Source organism: Lissotriton vulgaris, unplaced genomic scaffold (genome assembly GCF_964263255.1).
Source record: "Lissotriton vulgaris unplaced genomic scaffold, aLisVul1.2 SCAFFOLD_4785, whole genome shotgun sequence".
NCBI classification, from domain to species: Eukaryota; Metazoa; Chordata; class Amphibia; order Caudata; family Salamandridae; genus Lissotriton; species Lissotriton vulgaris.
Genome location: NW_028243144.1, coordinates 16343 through 32288, shown reverse-complemented (window position 1 = coordinate 32288; position 15946 = coordinate 16343). Strand labels below are relative to the sequence as shown.

The window sequence follows — 15946 nt, the reverse complement described above, 5'->3', positions numbered from 1 at the left end:
ATTTAAAAACCCATATTAAGAAATTGGCAGGCATCTGCTTTGGTCTACTTAAGACCATGAGGACATTTCTTCCTTATCTCCCGGACAGCACATGGGAAACGGTAGTCCGTGCCCTGATCCTCTCGAGATTGGATTACGCCAATGCTGTCCTGGCCGGCTGCCCAGGCTTTCTAGTGAAGAAATTTGAGGTAATACAGAATTCTGCAGCCAGACTTCTAGCCGGTGTTTCGGCCCGTCAGCCTGTGCGGTGTTACCTTCGCGCTCTACACTGGATCCCTGTGGAGGCCCGTTTCAAATTCAAAACACTCATGATAACCCACAGAGCCTTCTACGGTTCGGGCCCAAAATACCTACAGAAACTACTAGCTTTCTACTCCCCTGGGAGACAACTATGCTCTTCCAGCCAGCAGCTGATGCTGACTGCCAGGTTCTCCCGCCATCGGTTGGGCGGTAACTCCTTTTTACGCCGCACCAGACTGGCGTAGAACAAGTTACCCTTGGCACTGCGTAACACGCAAGATCCCTTGGTGTTTAAGAAGAAACTAAAAACATTCCTTTTCTAGTGCCTTGCTTTACAGCATTCTCTGTCAGTCTTCTTCCTGGATGCAAGCGCCGGGACACTCATGAGTAGCTGAGCGCTATACAAGATCAAATAACATAACAGGTCGGGCAGACATTTTTGTAGGGTTCTATTTGTTTTAAAAATATTAAAGGGATTTACTGCACACTAGAACTTTAAAACAGATTGATTGGCAAAGTGAACTCTACAGTCCAGTCGAAGGCCAATTACCGACACGTGTTGGTCATTCTTTTGCACATTTATGTACATTTGATGGTTAATTAAATGGTTTTGACTCACACAGTTTGCAGTGCCAACTCTCCTCTCATGCAAAAATATGCTTATAAGACTTTGCATACGGCTTCCACTTCACAAATATGCCTACTATTTCAATGTGAGCATCAGAGTAAAGATACACTTTTTGCAACTTGACAGAGCCTCCACAATATATGACAAAATAATTTTGAACATGGAATGCTAACCTTGTATTAGCAATTTTTCAGAACTCCATGAGAAGGAGGGCTAGAGCACTAGGATAGACTTCTTCAATATAGGAATAGTTCAATAAAGAAACCTCTACAGTGTCTTAGTAGTTCCCATTTCTTCAGAGTTCAGAAAAATCACAGGGAGGGTAACTGCACAATGAAGAGAGCACAAGAGATTGTCATTGCTGTGTGCAGTTGAAGGCATGGTAGGGATGCAATAGGATTAGTGAAATGTCAAAGAAGCTTGCCTTGGATTGAAACCAGGAGTGTGGGAAATTTGTGTGGTTTCCTTTTCCATAATTCCACAAAATTTCGGATAAAATACTGGAAATCACGTGAAATTACATACAATGAACACATGGCATTTGATTGTATATTGTAATGTGAAATGGGTTCTTGTGTTTATTTTGAATGTGAGGGCTCATTCTAAGGTTAAGAAAAGGCAAGAAAATCAGAAGTTCTGCAAATTACCAATAAGTTCTGTTTTATGCCTGTGCTCTTGCAATAGGATTTCTATGCAAACTAACATTAAATTACACATGGTGTAGTGACATATACACAGGAATTTCTCATAACAAGTGCAATGCGCAATGCTGGAAATTATATGAGATTATACTAGCGTGCTCAAACATTTCATCCAAGGCTAACTGAAACAAAATAATAAATCTTGGTGAAAATTTAGGCCAACCAAATGGGGGTACCACCAGCTTCCAGACAGTGGATTGAGTGAATGAGAAGAAGGACACCTCAATATCTATACTCTTCCTCACTTTTGGTCAATTCCTCATTCAATGCCTGTCTAATGTTTGTCCTTCTTTTACATTCACATGACATACAACTTAAGTGATCTCCAGGGGAAAATATACAGGGGCTCACCTGTGAAGTGGCTGACAATACTTCTTCCATTCTGAAAAGGTTTAGTTCGTTTCCTTCATTAAAATTCCCAATGATCAATTTCAGGATTGGCCTCAGCTCTGCGCTGTTGCTCGATATGTGAGTTGGACATCCAAGGCACGGTATCACTTTTGCAGAAAACATCAAACAGACAGTTAGTAGAGCAACGTTTACCCTACTTGATCATTAAACACAAGTATGTTCAACTGTAAAAGTCATTGCACCCTCTCCTCGAATATCACTGGAAGCCTTCCGTTATGAGCTCACCTACGTGTGCTGCAAGCTATTGTAGATCTCATTGTTTGCAGTGGTTCTTTCCACCTATGCAATTATCAAATTTTAGGTGTTACACTCCACAGAACCCTCTGACTCATCTGCAGGGCTGTAACAAGTCATTGTGAGGCCCTGGTCAAATGGGTCATACCTCAGTTCTCGCCATAGCTTGCTTACGAAAATTTAGCATTTTGAAGCACACTGGATAATTAACAGCGGTTAAAACTTTGAAGGGTTGTATCACTATGGTGGGCCTGAGAATAACTCCCTGAGGAATATTGGGGGCAATATGCTTCAGTTGATGTATCTTAAACCATAATATGGTTGCACAATTGGACAAAATTTGATAGGATTTGAAGATCAATTCATGTGAAGGTTGGCGGGGGGAGTTGGGGTTCTTCTCCCTTTCACGTTCTCCCCTAAACAATATAGCGAATAAGTGGCAAATACTACATTTTAACACACATCTGGAGAAAAAACCATTGGTAAGTTGTAAATGGGACATGGTGCTTAAATTCCAAAGATGTTTTTATTGGCAACCCTCAGTGTTGACTCCTCAAACAAATCCAATACAATGAGGGCTAGTATACCTGGAAAGCACTGCTAACAGTTCCATTAGAGCATGCCAAGACTAGAATTGGCAGCACAAGAGCATTGTATCAGGATTTTACTGTCCAACCAGTTGCAGGGAAAGGATAGGAGGGGTCAATCATTCATGGAAAGATATTGCATCCACTTCATTGACCTACTATTACATTATAAGGTTAGTACATTTCTTAGCTCCCCTTACACTTACTTCCAAAGGTAATTGCAGAATGCGCTAAGAATAGTAAATGTTTTACTTCAGGGTGTGGGGATGAATATGACATTAATGAAGGTTGATATTCTGTCGCTATTGATCTTGGGACTTATATCCAGGGTAGGGTTCTAGTTTTTATACACCACCCTCGTAATGAAATATTAAATGAGAAATTGAATATGGGCTGCGCCTGAGGTATCTCAGATGGCTTTGAATGGCTGGCACAGATGTAGCAGTCAAGTGTCAGAGGAAACGCACTGTCAGGAAATCTGTTCATTACAACTTTGGATAATCGACTCCAGACACAAGAAGACCACATATAAAGGAATTTTCCTGCGTATAGAAAATGTGTGTCCTCTTTATGTAGTTTGTTATTTCTATCAGTAATCAACAACAGTTATTCCAGAATGTTCATTCATTTGATAATGTAAGCCTGGAATTTGAGACATATTGTGCCATCATTCACAGAATGACTCCTTAAAATAAGAGATGTGTTGTGTGCTGCAGACGATATTTAGGAAACCAATACTTGATTCTCAAAGCCACACAATAGTCGTACAAGTCATTTTAGTTTGGCCCTGTTCCACTATTACGCAAACCCATCATATACATGTAACATTCAGTGCATGATCAGAGTCTGGAATTATTGCAATATTTTCTGTTGCATTATGCTCATTTGGTAAGTTTATCTGTTGCTTTACCTCTTTTATGGACAATTAACCATTCAGTTAAATTACAATATATAATTATAGATTATTTAAATACACCTAAATAAGGTCATTCAGTCAGAACCTTTTCGCTTACAGGCCTCACACATGCACACAGTCTAGTACCACAATTCTACATGTGCAAATCTCCACAATGTGGAACATCTTTCGTACCCACTTAAGATTTGAAACAGACATTCTCAATTTCTGAAGAGAACTAAACACGTAGGGGCCGATTCACAGAACTAATCTGAGACAAAATCCTAAACTTACTACCTTTGGTATTCACAGAAGGCACTTACGATTTTTGGTATTCGCAGAACGCACTTACGACTCCTAACTTTACGTCCGCACTCGGGCCGGAATTTCCGCACCCGGACCGTACTCTCTGCACCCAGAGGGAGATCTCCGTACTGGTGAATACCAAAAATCGTAAGTGCCTTCTGTGAATACCAAAAGTAGGGAGTTTAGGATTTTGTCTCAGATAGTTCTGTGAATCGGCCCCTTGTGTCTTAGGCTTGGCCTATAATTAGACCTTCAACTTGCTCCTCGGGAACTGCAGACTTTCATCTGGTAGGTGTGCACCCTAAATATAGATGGGACAGAATAAAGAGGACAAACAAAATACAGACAGGTAAGAAAGTCTAGGCGTTCTATCCCTAACTACACATGTATGTACCTATGTACTCAAAGTATGCAGATGTGGAGTGAGGAATTGTAAATCTATGCTTCCCTATGTGTACAGTTGTTATCCTATTCAGTAGTACAACCTCTCTGGCACTGAGTCCTGGAATCAGCAATCTGTTGGCACCCTACACTGCTGTCTAGTGCCCCCTGTATGTTCATGTTCTCTAACCCCTAAAACAAAAAATGGCTAACCCCAATTGGCATATTTAATTCTAATGTACGGCCATGGTATGTGGCATAAAGACTACACCGATTGCATGGAAAGTAAAATGTCACTTGTGTGCTGCAGCACTTACTGTGCCATTCATTAGTGTGACGAGTAAAATATTTCTTCAGGGCTACCGATCTAACCTGACTGCTGCAGTTTAAACCTGCAGGTCAGCCTGTCAAATAACCATTTTGAAAGGGGGACACCGTCCTTTCAAATAATAATAAGTCACCACTATGTAGGCTTAGTAGCCCACAAAGGAAGAGTGCATAGTATTAAAAAACTGAACATGTAGAAATGTAATATTGTCATGAACCTAAAGTGGCAAGCCCTCTAAAGTTATTTTCACTGTGGAGGGCTCTGGCTGTCCTATGAGGAAATCTAGAGCACATATTAACCACATGGCTGCTGGCAGTTTTCCCGTCCTGTGCTGAAAAATTCAGGATGTCATATATTCATGACGAGCTCAGCTCGTCATCAGCACACGACACCCGTGGGTGATGACGAGCTGAGCTCGTCATCAGCATCGAAAGGGTTAAAATATCAATTCTGCTATCTAGGGTTTGGGAGAAGCTAGAAAAACTATGCAACCAATATTTTTAATATTTTTTAAAAGTAGAATCTTAGGGTGGAGTTGGATTTGTTCACTCTACGTTGGCAGGGTATGCCCAGAAGTGGATCCTTTGCGCACTTTGGCACTGGATTTAAGCTAGCCTGGCTAATGAGGGCTGTTAGCTCGAAACCGCTCCCAGGATGCTTGGTTCCGGTCCAGGGAAGACATGGCTTGGCAGTTCGGGCTGGATTGTTCCCATGAGGCACAGGGTCAAGACTGATTCGCATATAGCTTTGTCTGAACTGGGGTGGCGAAGTGAGCAAAAGAATGATGATGGATTCAACCTAGATCTGTGACTGGGGGTGAGTGTCTGAAAAGCTTCAGCGCTTCGTCCATCATCTCCTTGTGTTTGGGTTGGATTTGTTTATCCATATTGAGGAAAATAACTTTTACAAAGCTACAATTCCTTGTCTGACACGCCTGGAGGATAATTTTCCTAAGCCTGACAGCACTTGGTCTGTCACATGCTTGATCTTGATGAGGTACGAAAACTTCTCCCAGAACACCGACAACGGCCTAAGTCTGTTGACAGGATGGGCCGAGAGTAGACAATGAGAAACATATCAGCTCAGGAGGGACACCTGGGGAATGTTCAGGAACTTCATGAACTTGAAAGAGAAAGAAGTGAAACCTACCAATACACAGCTAAGGAGGGAACAGTTGTTTGCACTTTAGGACCAAGCTAGCCAATTGGGCTTTATCCCAGTAGTAGAAGGTGCTGGTCCCAGATACAGTTTGGGGTACTCCAGAAAGAGGGGACTGTTCATTTTCCCAAACACGCCCCTGACTACCACTCAAGCTCCCTTCGAGGGCAGAAGACCTATGCCATCTTGGATTTCCCTTAGAATAGCACACTATGGACTAGTCTGCAATAAAACAAACAAGATGCTCTATAAAAGTGGATAGGCTTTCCCCTGAAAACCTTTTTTCCCATTGATTAGAAAGAGGGCAGTAGTCATTTCCACCCACTAGCTAGTACAAACCAAAATACTTTCCAGACCTGAAGAAGATCAGAAAACGACTGGACCTGCTGTCTGTGATCTCAGATGAGTCCTGAAGGACTGGACTTGCTTCTTCTTGCTTCCAAGACAAATAAATGGACTCAAAGAATTTGCTGGTTGGCCACCTGTAAACCTACAGGTACACAACTAGCTGCAAAAGGCTCCATTGTGGTCAGCAGGAAATTGCATTTAGGTCCTAGTGTCCCGGTTTCCTAGACTATCATTGGTGCTTAGTTCTTTTCAGCACTATTTCCACTGAAATCTCCAGAAATTCATATCTCCTATTTTGCTGTCAATGGAGGAAAGACTCTTCTGCAATACTTTAAGTAGAAAGTTTATGTTTAGAGTTTCTACTTCGTCTAGGTACATTTTTGCTGTGACTCGGTGTCTACCATTTTCTGTACATGTCTGCATTCGAAAGGCAGGCGAGATTCCTTATTGTTTTTTTGCTCATTATATTATTTCTCTAAGTGGGCTCAGTAGCCACCTGATATTAGCACTTAATCACCTAGTACCAGGGTGCTCTGAGGGCAAAGCTATGAAGTGCATAAGGTCCCACTCCAGCCCTATAAGTATTTAATGACTCCAGGCCAACCAGTCTGGAAGATGGTGTGCTGTTCACCATGACATAGTATGATTTTAGCTGCAAGTCAAGCCCGGCGAGCGCAGCCAAAAGGCACTTATTGGTAAAAAGGGTAATGTCAGTTCATGATCTCAATCTCAACCAATGAGTGACTTTTACTGGATTACAGTAGGCCGCCTTGTGGATGGTGATTCTGATGTTGCCTCAGCATGCTTTGGAGTGCCTCAGGCATGCAATGCAATTGCGTTGAGTACTGAAGTGCAATTTTCGCAACATGTGTGCCCAGAGGGAAGAGTAGATTCCCACCCACCTGAGAACGCAAAGGCGTATTGGCAGGAGCAGATTTATAGGTGTGATGCCTACCGTAAATTATCAATTCACCAATATGCCACTAGCTCATTGTTATGGGCCTTGAGGCCCACCACTGGAGCCTTGGGTCATTGATGCAGCTGGGTCTCTAATGTTTTGCAACAGATGCCAAATACAAGGGTGGGGGTGGACCCATTTTGCAGTCCTTGCAGGCCCCCTTTAGCAGTTTGGTAAGAAGTGTATTTTTACTGACACAATGTGCCCCAAGGGAGCACAGAAATAGGAGGTGTACCCCCTTTGTTTGATTGCGAAGCCCTACAGCATCCCAAAAGGGCAGTCCTAGCCCAAGAAGCAGGGCACCCAGCAGCCTCTTCCAGATTCCAGGCATAGAGCATGGGACGCCCCTCCCTCATCAGCTCAGCCCTTGGCCCCGCCGGGAAATCCACCTCTCACTGAGGGCGGGTCTGCGAGCCATAGCCTGCACCATCAGTCCCCGACCAGCTGACCAAGGTCTCCGGGCATCTCAGCACCTGGCCACTGGCAGGAATCAGGTGAGCCAGCACATCAGTTGAAAGCATTGCTATGCAGAGCTGCAATGTATAATACTTTAATGAATCCGGTCTCCAGACCTCCAGTGCCCCATTACAATGCAGCCATCTTGGGCTCCAGCACTCTGGCTCCCCTAAATATTCATAGTTTTAATACACTACATGTACACTGCCAGTGAACAAACATACAAAGGTGAAGAAAACAAAAACAGGAAAACTTATGCTGAAACAATCACATACATATTCCATGTAATTCTGCTGCTGTTATTTGCACCTGACAGTGGAGTCTGTTGTAAATGAATCTAGGACCCTAGTGTAATTTTCCCGATTCATGCCCTTATATAGGTATAAATTACCCAATCCTTATATAGGCATAGAAATCATTACCATATTTAGACTGAGCATATGCAGCCCAAATACGGCATGGCTACTTCCACTAACTTCCGAGAATCAACAACGATTTCTTAGAAAAACCTGCCTTCAGCAGCTAGGGACTTCCCCTCGCCTGAATACTAATTTGTCTAGGAAATCATGGAGTTTTCACAGAACTGGGTCTTTGAGTGACGTTATTAAGTCCAATCATACGTCAAACTCGGCACCTTCAAAGTATAAATATGCCTGCATTTGCCCAGACAAACACACAGTGGTTTGGATCAGATCGAGTAACTACTTGCCCGACGCCCTGCAGCAGCAAGTGCCGAAGGAAGCCGACTCTCCAGCTAACGCACTGAGAGACGCTGTCTTTTCTCTTGCCGAGAAATCCAGCTCCAGTGTTTCCAGGCTACCCTTGCGGGTTGCTGGGAAATCGAGTCCTGAGAGAGAGATACAAGACATCCTTTATTCTAAACCAAGGTAAAGAACTGATTAGACCCTTAGAGAATTCTTGGAATAGATTCTTGGCAAGAAATACTAAACTTAAGCTACTCCTCACTTTCGTCTTCCCTTGTACTAGACTTAGGTTAGGTACACCAGGGTAGGCGTATTTTAGACGCACCAGTTGAGTACTTTTAGTCATTATTTTATTACTGTATGTATTTTATATGTTTTAGGCAACCTATGGCTTAGAAACCATATCATGCTTTTACAGTACTACTTTATAATACTTTTTGTATTATGTGCCCTGTACTTTTTATCCAGTATTACGATTGTAGCAGTACATTTCTTATGCTTGAGAAAGAAGACTGTTCAATAAATACCTTTTATTGAAAACGCCCGTCTCTCTATTTTCTCAGCACCTCTGGTGAAACGAAGCCTGCAGGATTGACTGAGTAAAATAGCTATCTATTGTTTCCGCGACTCTAGAGATTGATTTCTTATTCTTGGGAAACAAAGTTGTCATGTTTATGCGGTTGTCAGAAACGAATCCCTTCTTGTTTATTCGAGAAAGTTTCTAGTGACCTCTGAGCTAGCTGGCACTCACAATTAAGTTTAATATATACAATAGAGACCTAGTCGACCTCAGTCCTACGTCTAAACTATAGTATATGTTATTCCAGTGTGCAGAGCCTATTGGGAATATTGGAACTACACTACAAGTCCAGGACTCATTTCCCTTTAGGGACTTAGTATAATATTATTGGTAATCACAATTGTGATCACAGACTATTTATACCTTCCATTGCAATTTAGTGAATGTATGATGTTACAACGCATACTTTTACAATGCTTGCCATTACAACGAAACTTTTACAACGCTACATCCATTACAACGCATGCCATTACAACGCATGCCATTACAACGCATTTCTCAAAACTACCTTTACAACGCATTCCATTACAACGCATACTACCTTTACAATGCATACCATTACAACGCATACCATTACATTGCATGTATGGTAAGTATTGGACAGGGTAGGGGTAAAATTTACTATTCTAACTCCAGGGGGTGCAACAGTAGGGTAAGTGTTGGATAGTGTAGGGGTAAAAAATACTATTCTAACTCCAGGGGGTGCAACAGTAGGGTAAGTGTTGGATAGTGTAGGGGTAAAAATTACTATTCTAACTCCAGGGGGTGCAACAGTAGGGTAAGTGTTGGATAGTGTAAGGGTATTATGTGTTGTGATGGTATGCGTTGTGATGGTATGCGTTGTAATGACTGCGTTGTAATGACATGCATTGTAGTGGTATGCGTTGTAGTGTCATGCGTTGTAATGGTTGCGTTGTAATGGCATGCGTTGTTATGGATGTTGCGCTGTAAAAGTTTTGTTGTAATGGTAGTGCATTGTAAAAGTTGTGTTGTAAAGGTTGTTTCCCCAATTCAGTAGGAGCAGGGGTACTCTTTCACACTCCTCCTGTCTACTATATCACAATCAGTTGCCAGGTCCAATTTGCAAGTCAGGAATTGGTTTCTGGTTAGCAATACGCTCTTCACACATTGCATTTTTTCTTGGTAGCAAAGACTGTGATTTTTAAAATCTAGCAACAGCAAAAATGTTTTATTCACCAGATCCTTTAGTGGTTTTCTCCTTTGCAATCCCCAATGCATAGAAAAATATGTGCAACATGTAGACCAGCAGAGAAAAAGACTGTATACATTTTCCTGAACATCTCATATCAATTGCAATGAAATTATTTTGCCATGCAATGAAAATGATCTTGTAGCGCACAGAAAAACAGTGCACAGGCAACGACAAGCTTGGTAAACTTTTCATACTTCAAAAACTGCAGAAGTCATGAACTATGGGGAGGTTCCATGCCCAAAGAAGACACCTTTTAATATTATGCAACTATTCAGGTTCTAAATATATAGGAAAGTCAGAGGTTGCTAGGATTTAGTTGTGGTTTAGTTACGGTCTGATGGTCTTGTGATTAGAGGTTCTTACCTGCTGCTGCTGGCACGCAGCCCATTTCGAAACTAGCAATTGAACCATTGAGCGCGACATACACTGTAGCTGTGCAACGACCACTGTACTGTGAACATAAATTAGGAAATTTAATGGGGGAAAAAAAGTCATCATGCACAGTTAGGCTTGGCTATGAACAGAGCGCAACATGTGTCAGATTCTTACAACGTTGTGACAGCTGCAATACTGGTAGTCAGATTTTGGTTTTCCACATACAGAACATTAATGCCTCCATTCCTATGCCTCACTGATGATGGGTTGGGAAGAAATGGGAACAGGGCTCCCCTTCGAAATTCAAAGAGGGTCTCGTTGGGGAGGGACATCTGATGACATGTTCTTCCTGAGCACTACAGGTTTGAGAGATGGGAATTGTGAGGGGCAGGGCTGCATTTTCTATTGCTCAGGTAAGGTGGTTTCTTCGGGTCCTTTCCTTTTGTGTGTCCTATTACTGCTACAGGAAGGTTTAATGAAGCCAGATGCAGCATCTCATATTTAATTGTTGCAGCTGCTTCAGACTGGAGACAGCCTAATGCTACATGCCCTGAGATGTATTATTTTTACAGCACTAAACCACACTATTATCCTTCATCCCACCCTGATCACCAGATGGAAAGGGTAAGAGCATCTCGAGCACAAACATTTAAAGTAAAACATTCCTGTTTTGTGGTTTCTTCAATCAGTTTTCTGGGAAAAATTACATCATATTAACCCCTCGGCTGCGGTGGTAATTCCGCCGTGACGCTGGGGGGAGGGGAGGTCACGCGGTGGCGCCATGCTTGTGACGGAACCACTCCGCCACGAGCCGCGGGCGGGCTATGCTTAAGAAGGAGTGGTTCTGATGGAGCAGATTTCATCTGCAGTCAGGCATTGTTTTATTTTTGTGCTTCAGACAAACTGCATTTAAATTGCCACGCACCTTTTGGTGCAAGTTAAAACCAAAGGCACATGAAAAATATAAAAGTGACACCTAGTCTTTCTGAAATGCTTGTGCTGAATTAACATGTGTTTTTGCAATGTAGAGAACAGTGGCCTTTTAGCTTTGAAGATTAATAGAATATGTTTCTCTCTTCCCAGCTCATCCCATGCAATCTGAATTCACTATTTCCTGTTTTAAAAGACTTTAGCTTGTTACATATTTAATAAACGTGTTTAGTTTAAAACACCTCTTTTTATAATGTGTGAAAATAATAATGCACCAAACACTACACATGGTGCTAAAATGCTTTGTACATGAAAAGGTATCTAAAACATTTATAACATGTTTCTGTGTGTGTTACATTAACTGTATGTGCTTTTAAATTTTACACTAAAGCATAATATGCTTTATTATACATTGCACATTTATTTTGCGTATTATTATAAATAATAGAAAAAGCTGCTTTAAAATTAGTAGCTGGGTTAGGTAAACATTATAGTATTAAATGGTATACATTGTACACATTAGTGCTGTATCTAGAGTATGTCCTATTTTTATGTTTATTATGTGTTTACATCACATGACCAACCCACGTGACCTAAGAACTGGGCCTTGCAGCATTGGAACCTAGCCAGTTGGCTACCGAAGCTGGGACTCTCCTGGAAAGCTCACCTTCGCCCCTGAAAAGATGCTGTTTTTACGTCTAATAATGATACAATGTTGCACTCTTTTGCATGCTCTATTGTCCTTTCCCACACGTATGCCTGGGAACCCAAACTCTAAGGGGAGGGTACTGTCACGTGAACACGTACTATGGGAATGAAGAATTATAGGTGGTGACAATGACTTAACCACCTCCCTTGACCAATCAAAAGATGGGACCTTGTCACTTGCAACATTTGTGGGTGGTCTAGGGGTCCCAGTAGAGTATAAATAGCCTAGCTTAGCTTAAAGAAATTGTCCGTCTGGGCTCACTAGCTGACCAGACACTGACCCACCGCTCTACAATAGGCCCCATAGATAGATGCTGCGAAGCACTCTGTCACCCTGCCAGAGGACCCGGGACGAGGTCTCTGAGCCTAAGTGCTGCGGAGCACTCTGCCAAATTTTCTAAGTATAGCACCCAGATAAGGAGAAGTGCTACAAAGCTCTTTGTCATTTTTTTCCCACCGGCTCCTTTTAACCCAGCTGGCACTGGGCACATTAGGGAGGAGGGGGCGTGTGAGCCTTGACAGGAGACGCAGATTAGAACAGGCATCTCTGTGGGTTAGGCACGAGATCGTGGTGGGTATTTTTTTTTTTTGGGCGTTCCGAGGAGGGTCTGATAAGAGGGTTTCCCTGTTGATTATTTCAAAGTCCTGGCACGTCATATTTTGGCACAATAGGCCACATTCCTCTCTGCGAAGGGTGGGCTGCTTGCTCTTTGGAAACGGACAGAATGCAGAAGAGCAGTGAATAGATAGAATTAGGTTTAAAAGATTTGTCCAACTTATGCATTTATTTTTCTTAAAGGGAGACTATTGATTACCCTTGCAAAACTATTTTCTTAGAGACTCATTAAAAGTTTTGTATGACATTCTGCGCCACATTTTTCCTTCCTACATGTAATGCTTATATGCAGACTGTAATAAGTTCTGTACTAATGCTATTTTACCTGTTTTCCAAATTCTGTAACCTAATTGATGTTACTGATGAATAAAGGGTCAGAAAAACCTAACTTTTGATTAGAAAATAAAACCCTTTAAAACTCAACAACTCTCTTTATTGGCTTAAAGGAATAATTGCATTTTTGACTGTTCATCTTTATTTAAAGTCTCCTGAAGGTAATACATGGTGTGAAGGGCCCAACACCTTTTGAGCGGTAAATTAGAGGTAGCATGAGGGTTTTGCATTGAGAAATTACCAGAAGAAATTACCGCTCCATCAGTTCCATCACAGCCCCGCCCGCTCATTAATTCACCTGCGGGGAATTCATGCCGCATGGGCGAAGCGGCTGCGGCATGACGGAACCACTCCATCATGAGCACACGGCACCCGTGCCTCGTGACGGAGTGGTTCCGTCAAAAGCATGGATGGGATTAATTGAACTGTATTTACCCGGTGAGTGGTGGTGGTGTGTGTTAACTCCACGGTTCCCATGGCATGCACTGGTATTGTAACACATGCAAATAATGTTGTTTCCTTTTTTAGTTCTTGCATGCTATCTCAGAAATCCTCCACAACATTCCCAAAGTTCCTACATGAAAAACCAACGCTGACTTAAAACCCCCGGTTGTCAACTCTCCTTTGTCCTTCTAATGACCCTCTCTTACATTTCCATCCTCTGCATGCCTCCTGGCTTTGAGCACAGCCTACTCTAAATCATATGCATGTTTGCTTAATCCATATTATTGTACCTCTGCAAATTTCCCACACGTTACATCAACGATCACAACCTCTTTTTTAAAAGTCATACTCCTGCACCCTAATAATGCCTGCTCGTCTATTAATATCGCCAACCACTCCATGAAATTCCCATTCCCCTCTCCCACTAAATATCACACCTATTGTCCTACTGTGATATACCACATAGAAACTGGAGTAATTGCATTGTCACCAAAGTACTTTAAAAGTACACAAAATCGAATTTAGTGAAAAAACACCAACAAAACCCTTGAAAAGGGAGAGCTCAATGCTCCAGGGTCCTGCTTGCAGGAGCCGGAAAAAAGAACTGAAAGTAAGGGAGACCTGCAAGGCATTCTGGGATACTGTGAAGTTCTGGAAAGTTCTCTTAAAGGAACAGTATCCTATTCTGAGCCACATAATGGCAGCCTATGGGGCTTGTCTGTCCATGCCTTCCTCTCTATCTTCCAGAGGGGTTTGTACTGAAGACAAAGGAAATCTGGACAGGCTTTGCTGTTTTTGTGGATTTTTGGTGGAATTTCTATGTTATGTTATGTTATGTTATGTTATTTGCATTTTAATGCGCACAGCTGCTCCAGCGAAGGAGCGTCCTGGCGCAGAAGTACTGGACAGTGTAGCCTTTCATAGGCTGCATTATATGTCTTTAAATTCTCTCTTAAGTGTCTGTGCAGTTCTGCATTTTTTCGACACTTTAGAGATTATTTTTGATTGCTCCGGGGTCCACGTACATGGGCGGGACTATTCACTAGATTATGACTATACACAGAGATCCCGTACTATAGAATTGAGATTCCTTAATAGCGTATTTTAAGGAATCGCTATTCAGGAGTCGCAATTCCTTATGCATGTAGGTTTAGCAAAAATAATAGTAATTCCTCTGAAAATAATAGCGATTCACGATTCGCTATAAGGGAATGCTTTCCTATTCATTCCTATGGGCCTAGAGGCCCATTGGAATGAATGGGAAAACATTTGCAATTTCCGATTACCAAATATCTAATCGCAAATTGTGAATGCAATTGCAAAGGTGCTAGGGGGGCCTAAAGCCCCCCTGATGCACTGCCACAACAGGTAAGTGGGCACATGTGGCGCACACACATGCCCTAAGGGCATGTGAATGCGCCACATGGCACTTAGAAAAGTGCAATTTTGTGTATTTTTCTTAGGATTTGTAAATTAGAATCAACTTTGATTTGATGCTAATTTGCAATTCCTTAATGCAAAGTCGCATTTTGAAAATGCTTCTTGCAATGCATTTAGGGAATCGCAAATTGGGATTCCCTAAATGCATTTGCAAAATAAGTGATCACAAAAATTGTGATTAACTATTTTGGAAATGTATTTTGGGTTGATGCATCGGAAATGTCTTTTTACCGGTCGCAAATAGACCGATTCGCAGAATCGGTACATTTGCGACGGGTAAATAGCTTGATGCATGTGCCCCTATGTCCCTAAATAATAACCTTAGTTAGACATATAAGCAGGTATAGGTGTCTAATAGGGGAAGTAGTGGTATTGTTGAGGGTCAGTTTACAAAAATGCAAGATTTATGAACATATGATTTTAAAAAGCTATGGCAGGTCCAACATTTTTCGAATATTCATAAGACTAGTAAATGAATTCCACTGCTCTGCCAAGGGTGCTCTTATCAGATACATAGAAACTTATGGCAGGCCTATGGGCCAGATGTATCAAGATACACTTTTGCGATTCTCAAATAGCGATTTTTAAGGAATCGCTATTTGAGAATTGCAAAATGGTATGTATGTAGAAATTCGCTATTTTTTATTGATTTCTTAAAATTCCTTAATTGCGATTAGCAAATTGCTAATCGCAATTAAGGAATAATTTCCCATTCATTTCTATGGGCCAGAAGGCCCATAGGAATGAATGAATGTGAATGAATGAATGAATGTGAATGAATGTGAAATTATTCTCAATTTGCGATTCGCAATTTGCTAATCGCAAATTGAGAATAATTTCAAGGACACCCTGTTGCACCCCTGAAATAAGCATGGGTGCACATGTAGTGCACATACATGCCCTAAGGGCATCTATGTGCATCACATGGCACTTTGAAAAATGCAAAAATGAGCATTTTTCAAGAAATTCGCA

General features: G+C 41.8%; 1 protein-coding gene across 1 annotated transcript in view; it reads right to left on the bottom strand.

Annotated features, from left to right (window-relative positions):
• LOC147668692 (T-kininogen 2-like) overlaps positions 1-15946 on the bottom strand; it is a gene marked incomplete at its 5' end in the record, with an annotated part of 106583 nt that overhangs the window by 88788 nt on the left and 1849 nt on the right. Inside the window, 2 exons of the mRNA XM_086948509.1 lie at positions 1921-2066; positions 10492-10579. Of these exons, the coding sequence (XP_086804635.1) occupies positions 1921-2066; positions 10492-10579 (234 nt within the window). The remainder of the gene's footprint in view (positions 1-1920; positions 2067-10491; positions 10580-15946) is intronic.